The sequence below is a fragment of the Gouania willdenowi genome, unplaced genomic scaffold (assembly GCF_900634775.1).
Source record: "Gouania willdenowi unplaced genomic scaffold, fGouWil2.1 scaffold_261_arrow_ctg1, whole genome shotgun sequence".
NCBI lineage: Eukaryota > Metazoa > Chordata > Actinopteri > Blenniiformes > Gobiesocidae > Gouania > Gouania willdenowi.
Genome location: NW_021145019.1, coordinates 238,011 through 249,101, shown reverse-complemented (window position 1 = coordinate 249,101; position 11,091 = coordinate 238,011). Strand labels below are relative to the sequence as shown.

Sequence of the window (11,091 nt, the reverse complement as noted above, 5' to 3'; positions counted from 1 at the left end):
TTTTTACTTGAAAACCCCACATCATATAATAATAATCATATGATTAATAATAATAATAATAATAATAATAATATTAATAATAATAATAATAATAATATTAATAATAATAATAATAATAATAATAATAATAATAATAATAATAATAATATTAATAATAATAATATTAATAATAATATTAATAATATTAATAATAATAATAATAATAATATTAATAATAATATTAATAATATTAATAATAATAATAATAATAATAATAATAATAATAATAATAAGGGTTAGTTAATAGAAGCTGCTATAGGGATGTGGAACGTCTCCTCTGACGTGGAACAAAGAACCTGAGCTGGTGTAAGAGGTAAAGTTCTGACTAGATGTAGTCCACCTCACCTCAACACAACAGGACCTCTAGAACCAGAGTTCTCCAGAGAGGTGGGACTCTTCCTCTATAGAGTAACAATAGGTGAGAGGCTATACTTATTCTTATTGCCCGCTGGGTCAGGACCTGTACGTTGGACTTTACCCCGGTAGACGAGAGGGTGGCCTCTCTCCATCTTCTGGTGGGGGGAAGGATCCTGACTCTTGTTTGTGCCTATGGGCCAAGCATCAGCTCAGAGTATCCGCCCTTCTTGGATTCTCACACCCCCCTCAAAGTGAGGAAGCAGGGCCTGGGGACCCAGGAGTGGACCCTCCTCAGTGGCAGGGCCCCAAGGGTGGATGAGATCCACCCAGAGTTCCTCAAGGCCCTGGATGTTGTAGGGCTGTCATGGTTGACACGACTCTGCAACATCACGTGGACATTGGGGGCGGGGCCTCTGGACTCACAGACATGGGGTGGTGGTCCCACTTTTTAAGAAGGGAAATTGGAGGGTATGTTCCAACGATAGAGGATCCCACTCCCCCCCTCCCTGGTCAGGTCTACTCAGGTCCTGGAGAGGAGGGTCCGTCTGATAGTCCAACCTCAGATCCAGGAGGATCAATGTGGTTTACATCCTGGTCATGGAACCATGGACCAGCTCTAGACCCTCAGCAGGGTCCTTGGGGGTTCATGGGAGTTTGTCCAACCAGTCCATATGTGCTGTGTGCCTCCTCCAAGCTGGGATCCTGGTCCAGGTGGAGTATTCAAGTACCTCAGGGTCTTGTTCACAGTGATGAAGCGGGAGGTGGAGGTGGATTAGTGCTGACTCAGCAGTGAGAGGGTGCTCAGCAGAAAGGAAAAGCTATTGATTTACAGACCTTGGTTCCTACCCTCACTTATGGTCATGAGCTTTTATTGGTTATTTCATGGTGTCAGCTGACTCCTCCTAATCTAAAACTGAAAATGCTTTAGAAGTTCATCTCTAATCTGATTCAAATCCGTTCCATCATACTTGTTCTGAGGTCCAAAAATAAAGAAGGAAGTGGCTTCAGGCATTGGCACTGCTTCCTCTTTTAACTGTAGATCTGCCATTGGACGAGGTCTCGGACTTTCTGGAATCTCGGGGTCCTCCTCTTCATCATCACCTACACAGAAGAAAGCGGTTAATTATTTCTGCCTTTCAGTCCTCAGGTTAGAACATTTAGAGTGATCTATACCAGGAAAGTCTGCAGGAGGGAACGGGTCTTTGATCTCATTCACATTGGACTCAAACTCATCAATTTTAAGCTGCACATTTGAGAATAAAACAAAAAACTAAATTCACATGTAGCGTACAAATAATGAAGGTTTTCAACATAATGTGAATGTGTTCTACTTACTTTGGCAGTTGTTGGTATTCCTTCTACACCCTTCACTCTACTTTCAGCCAACTTCTTTGCCGGATTGGTTTTCTCTTCGTGTGCTTTATCAGACATGTTCTCCCTAGAAATAAACATTAGCCGCGTTAGCTGCTTATGTCAATTCATCTACAATGGTTGCTATTAGCTAAAATATGTTATTCTAATTAAGGTTACAAGACACAGAAGATCATTTAAATATAGATTGTTTAATCACATGTTCTCATGTTTGGTTTAGCATCACCAAAACTAATGAGAACAGTCAATTGTTTACCAACAATTTTACCAAATCTCCTCAAACTGTGGCGTCAGTTCATTGATCTTAGCTGAAAAAAATACAACTATTACACAAAATCCACATTACACTTTAAGCCTAGCTAATCCTGTAATCCTGGATTAGTTTATCCAGGATAAACTGGAACAGCTGTTTCACCAAAGGGAAAACATCAGTTGCCATGGCGATATATCCTGACCAGGCTAATAAAACAAATTGTTATGTTAATAAATAATGTTATAAAACTGAAATGTACTTTACAGTGAGCTTCTAAAACAGGAGTATGTTGTTGTTTTGTTTTTAAACATTACTGAACACAGATTTAATATAAATATATTATTTGTATTTCCATAATGTGTCACACTCCCATTGTGTACATTAATTTAAGTACTTTGTACTTTTCAACACTTTCAGGTCTAATAGAAGATATATTATTTAATTTAAACGCCTCACATGGATCAGTGTTTTAGTTGTTTTCTATCATACAGTTACTGAATAACACCAACTTTAACTATTTAACGCTTTTAAAATGTTCAATTATTATTAACCTTAACCCTATTATCAAAGGTAGTCTCGTTCTTCCTCTTTTCTCTGCTCAGTAACAGATGATGTCACTTCCTGTCTCAGCATTGGTTTCTATTGGCTGTTTATTCAGAGTAAAAGCTGCATCCTCATGTCTCTGAGTCATGAACACTGACAGCTGATTGGCTGATGATGATGAAAACAGAGGGGGCGTGGCTAAGCCAGGCATCATCCTGTGAACATTTAATAAAATAAAATAAAATAAGATAGATATAGATGGATAGATATAGATGATAGATATATATGGATAGATATAGATATAGATATCGCATTTAAATTACTGCTCCAAAATATGGGGTAATAACTACAAAACGCATCTTGATCCACTATTTAAACTACAAAAAAAGCTATAAGAATTTTACATAAAGTACCACACAACACACACACAAACAAATTATTTGTGGAGGCAAAATACCTAAAACTGCAAGAAATAATTCACTACAACACACAAATACACGCATTTAGGGCTTCATCTAAAAAACTACCACATCAAATACAAAAACGTTTCACATACAAACAAAATTCCTACGACTTCAGACATAATAATGTGTTTAGACCAAACAGGGTAAAATCTAACGTTGGGAAACATAGTACTGTGTATAGAGCCATGAACCTCTGGAATAACCTTGATGCAGAGACACAACAATCAGTAAATCTGAAAGGATTTAAGGAGAAAACACGGAGGATATTTCTACACACATACAGATCTCAAGTCAACTCTTCATCAAACTCTACAGCAACGACATGGAACTCATCAACTGGTCATTGAGCCATTGACAAAATCTTCACGACGAGGCAATTACTACAGCACGAACCAGCGTGTCCTAAAGACACATACCCAGGTGGATATGTCATGGATGCACGAGGGAGATGCTCTGTCTCTCCCAGCTGACAGTGGAAGATGTGGAGGACATCTATCTGCTAGGAGTCATGATCTTTGGCCTGCTAATGATGGGGGTATGTGTCTGTGCATGTGCCTTTCTGATGTATCGTAAGCTGAGGCGACTTTCAGAGGATATGAAGGTTCTCCGAGAGAAGAAGAACTTTTCCTTTGGAGAGTTGGAGATATAGATAGACAGATAGATATAGATGATATAGATGATAGATATAGATGGATAGATATAGATGATAGATATAGATGATAGATATAGATGGATAGATATAGATAGATATAGATGATAGATATAGATATAGATGATAGATATAGATGGATAGATATAGATGATAGATATAGATGATAGATATAGATGGATAGATATAGATAGATATAGATGATAGATATAGATATAGATGATAGATATAGATGGATAGATATAGATAGATATAGATGATAGATATAGATAGACAGATAGATATAGATGGATAGATATAGATGATTGATTTAGATGATAGATATAGATGGATAGATATAGATAGATAAATATAGATGATAGATATAGATATAGATGATAGATATAGATGACAGATATAGATGTATAGATATAGATGATATATAGATGATAGATTTAGATATAGATGATAGATATAGATACAAATAGATGTAGATGGATAGATATAGATAGATATAGATGATTTAGATATAGATAGATATAGATGGTGGAGAGAGACATACCTCATGGTTAAAGATGCTGCATAAATACTCAACACTAAAGTATGTAATTATAGAGCAAACATATGATTTGTGGCAAATATTTAAGTGAGAAACACAAAAAGGAAACATTTTCTTCTCAGTTGTGTAAAAAAATCACAATGAAATTAAAACATGAAAATGACTGACCTGTTGGCTTTTCTACGTCTTTTCTCATCAGCTTTCTCCTTCTGAGCTTTAGTCAGAGACTCGGCTTCAGCCAGATTATCCACCGCGATGGCCAAGAACACGTTCAGAAGGATGACTGAGAGGTGGAGTTAGGCTGGATAATCTTTATTTTACCATAAATATACGTTATTATTGTGTGATTTGAACGCTTAACATAGCCCCACCCCTTCACTCTTGTAACATCTCAGCCAGTGCTACTTTGTGCTAAGCTAACCAATGCTCATCATCACTAGATAGAGTTCTTTCATCATTTTAGAAGACAGTGCATTTACCGCCTGAAAAACCTTCTTATATATGGAAAAAATATGAAAGATGACAAATGCTGCATGAGTTTTAAAAAAACAAAAGTCTGTGTAACATGTTTGTCAGCATCAGAAAAACTCATTATTGCAGTTTTAAATGTTTTTTTTTCTTCTACTTTTTATTTAAAGGGTCAGGGTTTGGTTTTAAACCTGTCACTGTGTACAAACAGCTGTTATTACCTTTTCTCTCCACTGATGAAAGTATGAATCCATTAATCCAGGTATGAATCAAGGAGTCTGTGAAGGTCAAATTAGAAGTTTACAGATTATACTTCTGAACAACTCCATAGCACATTTTAAACGTGTCCTCACAAAATTTTAATGGCTTGTTTCGCTTTAGCTTGTATAGATAATCATTCAACTTTGTCTTGGTTTGATTGATTCTTTGTTTTATGTGGATATAAATAAACATTTAACAGAAACAATTAAATATAAACTGTGTGTGTGTGTGTGTCCAAGGATACAGTTCCCACACATAAAGAGGATGATGAAGTAGATGCTAACGAGGATTCCAGGCATTGTTGGTCCTCCATGAGCCATAATCCCATCGTACATCACAGTGTTCCATTCTTCTCCTGTTAGAACCTGAGAAACATCAGCAGAAAAAGTTAAAGTTTCATTTTGTTTTCTCTTCTAAATCAAGTTTTTAGTAACTGGAGGTATTTTTTCAAACCAAGAGAGAAAAGCTGGTTGTGTACCTGGAACACGGTGATGAGAGCCTGAGGGAAGCTGTCGAAGGTGCTGCGAGGTTTGGGTCGATTAGGAAAGTTAAACTTCCCCCCAAACACCTGCATCCCCAGCAACGAGAAGATGACAATAAAAAGAAAGAGAAGGAGCAACAAACAGGCAATGGAGCGCACAGAGTTCAGCAGAGATGCCACCAGGTTACTGAGAGACGTCCAGTACCTGAAGAAACACACACACACACAGCTTTATGATAAAACAGCTACTATTTACTCTTTAGAACAAGAAGCCAAAGACCCAAATACAAAGTAACACCTATGACTCCCTGAGGAGAGATAGGGTTAGGGTTAACCTGATGATGTCACTGTCATCATCATCATCACATGAGCTGAATAACATGTTGAGCACTGTTCTACACTTCTAGGTTGATGTATTTCTAGTTTTCTGGAGTCATGCCATAAACACCATAAATGAAATGTGTTTTGATGTCCTTTTGTGTTCAGAAGAAAGAAATGAGAATCCTATAGCCTACGTATGTATTGGCCTACCTGGTGACCTTGAGCAGGCGCAGCAGGCGTATGCAGCGCAGCACTGAGATACCCATGACTGACATGATCCCCGTGTTTACCAGAACCAGCTCCAGAATACCAGTGGACACCACGAAGCAGTCAAAGCGATTGAAAAGTGACATGAAGTAGGAAGGCAATCCAAGAGCGTACATCTTCATGAACATCTCCAGAGCAAACATGGACAACAGCAGCTTGTTAGTAGTGTCTATTAATGTAGGTTAGGGTTATGAACCATTAATGTAGGAGGGTTATAAACCATTAATGTAGGAGGGTTATGAACCATTATTGTAGGAGGGTTATAAACCATTATTGTAGGAGGGTTATAAACCATTATTGTAGGAGGGTTATAAACCATTATTGTAGGAGGGTTATAAACCATTAGTGTAGGAGGGTTATAAACCATTATTGTAGGAGGGTTATAAACCATTAGTGTAGGAGGGTTATAAACACAAAAAAATAAAGACATAGAAAAGGTTTTTTAATGGTTGCATTACAATCTGATGATAAATTCAGTATATAGTATAGTATAATAATATAAATAATGAAATAATAATAATAATTATAACAATAACAATAATAATAATAACAATAACAATAACAACAATAATAATAATAATAATAATAACAACAATAACAACAATAACAATAACAACAATAACAATAACAATAACAATAACAATAATAATAATAACAATAATAACAATAACAATAATAATAATAATAATAATAATAATAATAACAATAATAACAATAATAATAATAATAATAATAACAATAACAATAACAATAACAATAACAATAACAATAACAATAATAATAATAATAACAATAATAATAACAATAACAATAACAATAACAATAACAACAATAATAATAATAACAATAATAATAACAATAGTAATAATAATAATAATAACAACAATAATAACAATAATAATAATAATAATAATAACAATAATAATAATAATAATAACAATAATAATAATAATAATAATAATAATAATAATAATAATGTTCTAACCTTGCCAGTTGGTGAGTCTCAGGGACTGTTGATGATGTTCTGTAGCGATGGCCAACGTGTTGAGGAAAACCAGCGTAATCACCCAACGATGGAACAGCTTAGACTTCACGTACATTCTGCACTTACGACGACCAACGCGATTCCATTTACGAGCCAGTTTACTTTATCATACAATAAACAATAAAACAGAACAGATGACGGGTTTTTCTCAGGATTTGGGTTAAAAAAATATTATTTCATAAATGAGAGTCAGTTCATCAATAACTAAAGAAACCAAGTAATTTATTATAAATTATCTGGCAACAAGTTATAAAATATATTTAAGAGCAGATCAAACACATTTAAAGTTTCTAATATAAAAGTTTAAAAGGTTAATTTAATAAAGGATTGTGTGTAAGTTGATTTACTAACATCTGTAAAACCAGCTGAACAATAAATATATTCAGTGTGTTTGTTTCTAAAGAACATGAAGATTTGACCTAATAAACCTGGAACTGACAACATGTCTGTATTTAGCATGTTAGCTTTATGCATGTTAGCTTTACGCATGTTAGCTTTATGCATGTTAGCTTTACGCACGTTAGCTTTACGCACGTTAGCTTTACGCATGTTAGCTTTACGCACGTTAGCTTTATGCATGCTAGCTTTACACGTGAGCTTTACGCTTGTTAGCTTTACGCATGTTAGCTTTACATGTTAGCTTTACATGTTAGCTTTACATGTTAGCTTTACATGTTAGCTTTACATGTTAGCTTTACATGTTAGCTTTACACGTTAGCTTTAAACATCCTAGCTTTACATGTTAGTTTTATGCATGTTAGCTTTAGGCAAGTTTGCTTTATGCACTTTAGCTTTACACATGTTAGCTTTACGCATGTTAGCTTTACACACGTTAGCTTTATGCACGCTAGCTTTACGTATGTTATCTTTACAAATATTAGCTTTATGCATGTTAGCTTTATGCACGTTAGCTTTATCAATGTTCCTTTTTCTGCATGTTAGCTTTATGCATGTTAGCTTTATGCATGTTAGCTTTATGCATGTTAGCTTTATGCATTTTAACTTTGCAAATATTAGCTTTATGAATGTTGTAAACAAAAGCAGCTACTGACTAGAAATAGATGATCCTCTGCATGGTGTCCATTTGACTCACACTTCCAGAGTCAGATTCATCATTTTCCATTGGTAACAGACCTGATAAACACACGCACGCGCGCACACACACACACGCACACACGCACACACACACACACACAGATTATCAGTCCATATATACATATATAAACACTCCTGGAGCAGCCTGAGCTGGACTGTTAATCAGAATAAATGCTTTAGTGTCCATGTGTTTTACTTCATCCTTTAGTTTATTGGTCCAAAACAAAACAATATCAAACATGTGTTTGAACAGACGCAGAAAGTCTGTACGTTGGTCGCTGCTCTGCATTAAAACAAGATGTTTACAAAGACAAAGTTTACTGTTTTAAAACATCCAATACTGTTATTTGAAAAATGAGTGTTTTCTCAGAAAATTCAAGTTTTTGTCCTTTTTCCCTATTTTTTCTCATGGTGATTAAATCTTGTCACATGATCAGTTGGAGGTGTTTCCAATGGAAATGAGCCTAAACGTGGTTTAGAACAGGTGGGATTGATCGACACTGCTGTGCTTTTCTATGGATGTTTGATCAATGATCAATGAGGAGAGATCTTCTATAATCTGCTCCCCAGGAACCTGAACCTAATATTAGGAAACATTAAAGGACAAATTAATGGACACATTAGGACACATTAAAGGACAAATTAATGGACACATTAAAAGACATTAGAACGCATTAAAGGACACATGACACTGTAAATGACACATAAGGACATATTAGGACACATTAAATGACACATTAAGAGACATTAAATGACAGATTAGGACACATTAAAGGACACATTATGACTGTAAATGACACATAAGGACACATTAGGACACAATAGGACACAATAAAGGACATATTAGGATACATCAAAAGACACATTAAAGGACTCATTAGGACACATTAAAAGACATATTAAGATACATCAAAGGACACATTAAAGGACACATTAAATTACATATTAGGACATATTAGGACACATTAGGACACATTTGGACACATTAAAGGACACATTTGGACACATTTGGACACATTAAATGACTTATTATGGCACATTGGGACACATTAAAGGACATATTAGGATAAATCAAAGGACACATTAAAAGACTCATTTGGACACATTAAGGACTTATTATGGCACATTGGGACACATTAAAGGACATATTAGGATACATCAAAGGACACATTTGGACACATTAAAGGACTCATTATGACACATTAATTACACCTTAGAGGACATATTTCTCTACTATCATTTAACTTGAAGAATTAACCAAGATTTAAAGGTACAGTCTGCAACTCTTATAAAAGTAACTTTTTGTCATATTTACTAAAGCTGTCACTATGTATGGAAAGTTTTACATCAAACTAGTAGTTTGTGTGAAAAAACGGCGACCGAGCAAAAAGAACCAATCAGAGCCAGGATTGTGTTTGATGGGCTGTCTGACAGCTGTTGCTCACAGGCCCCGCCCCTTTCCCGGGCTGGAGCGCTGTCTTTTTTACAGTGTATGGTCTGGAGGAGTAGAAGATGGAATTGGTGACTTTTCTGCTTGAAAGGTAATTACTGCTGCTTGATTTACATTATGTTTGATTAGTAATTGTTACACTACAACTCTGTGGTGCATGTGTTGTTTGTGTGCGCGCAGCAGCCTCCGTGTGGGCTACTGTAAGTGACTCTGTGTTGTTGCTGCTGCTGAGGTGTGTTCACATTGGGAGATAGATGCGCTGCAGTAATATGCTTTTAACAGAGAATGTTATATTACTGTGATGTTGCTATCAGACTGACGTTAGCTTGTTAGCTCCTCTGAGGGAGAGACTTTGGAAAGTTTGGAGGTAGGGCAAGAGAGCAGCGGGGAGGGAGGGATCTGAGAGTTGTGGACTGCAACTTTAATGGACCCTTCAAAAGAATATTTGTCAATAACAATGATCATATACGTTTATAAATCATTTTAAAGTTGACATAGTCAAGTTTCTTCTGGATTTTTGCACGGTCCTATGTTTTTAAAATGTAAATGTATTCTACTTTTTTTTTCAGAGTTTGGTTCTTACCCTGGCGGTCGTGTTCCGTGTCCATCACCTCAGCCTGAGTAATCCAGTCCATGTAACCTTTAAGGTCTTCGTCCAGTTGCTGAGTTTCCCGTAACTTCTGAAATTCTCCACGGGATTTGGCTTTTTCTCTCTCTTTTGTGAACTCACTAGAATCCATAAAAAAGTCTTTATAGATCAAATAAATAAGACAACAGGTTAATCAGGTGAAAGTGATTCTCACCCACTGAGGACGCCCAGAATCAGGTTGAGAACAAAAAAAGATCCAACAAGAATGAGAGTAGTGAAATAAATCCAAGGCCATTCCATTCCTATGGCATCATTGACCTGTTGGATAAAGACTTTAAATCAGCGCCAACAATACGTTTATAGGTTAAAAAAGGGAGGGTTGAATACTTTTAGATTGTTATTGGACATTTAATTTAATTCACCATCAATTTATTATGTTATTAATGTTATGTGATGGTTGTATGTCTGTCCTTAAGCTGCTGCTCTGTTACATTTTCAATCTGTGACACATTAAGTGATTTAATTGAGTTTGATTAAGTGAATTTAAAAGTAAGCTCCAGTGACTGTTTTAAACACCACTGCTGGTTGGTGCTGACTTTGCGCCTTTAATCTGATTCAATTTGATACAGCGTCACATTTTCACTGATGGACTCCAACCAAGGTATAAAAAAAAACAACCAATGAAAGCTCATTTATCTTACATCTATTCCCTCATTGGCTGAAACGTAATTACGATACGTAATGTATCTGTAACAGTTAACACAGCTAACACAGCTAACAGCAGAGCTAACAGCAGGCCTAGCAGCAGAGCTAACAGCAGACCTAGCAGCAGACCTAGCAGCAGAGCTAACAGCAGAGCTAGCAGCAGAGCTAACAGCTGAGCTAGCAGCAGAGCTAACA

General features: G+C 35.9%; 2 protein-coding genes across 2 annotated transcripts in view; one reads left to right on the top strand and one right to left on the bottom strand.

The window, feature by feature from the left end:
• Positions 1–1,172, top strand: part of LOC114459101 (dihydropyridine-sensitive L-type skeletal muscle calcium channel subunit alpha-1-like) — a 39,229-nt gene extending 38,057 nt beyond the window's left edge. The window contains exons 7-8 of the mRNA XM_028441464.1: positions 526–763; positions 1,091–1,172. Of these exons, the coding sequence (XP_028297265.1) occupies positions 526–763; positions 1,091–1,172 (320 nt within the window). The remainder of the gene's footprint in view (positions 1–525; positions 764–1,090) is intronic.
• A 131-nt stretch (positions 1,173–1,303) lies between these two features.
• Positions 1,304–11,091, bottom strand: part of LOC114459100 (dihydropyridine-sensitive L-type skeletal muscle calcium channel subunit alpha-1-like) — a 42,226-nt gene continuing 32,438 nt past the window's right edge. Inside the window, exons 7-17 of the mRNA XM_028441462.1 lie at positions 10,406–10,509; positions 10,186–10,331; positions 8,110–8,191; positions 6,998–7,158; positions 5,956–6,181; positions 5,422–5,629; positions 5,188–5,308; positions 4,383–4,497; positions 1,732–1,834; positions 1,570–1,639; positions 1,304–1,497 (exon numbers count right to left, since the gene is read on the bottom strand). Coding sequence (XP_028297263.1) covers positions 1,304–1,497; positions 1,570–1,639; positions 1,732–1,834; positions 4,383–4,497; positions 5,188–5,308; positions 5,422–5,629; positions 5,956–6,181; positions 6,998–7,158; positions 8,110–8,191; positions 10,186–10,331; positions 10,406–10,509 — 1,530 coding nt within the window. The remainder of the gene's footprint in view (positions 1,498–1,569; positions 1,640–1,731; positions 1,835–4,382; positions 4,498–5,187; positions 5,309–5,421; positions 5,630–5,955; positions 6,182–6,997; positions 7,159–8,109; positions 8,192–10,185; positions 10,332–10,405; positions 10,510–11,091) is intronic.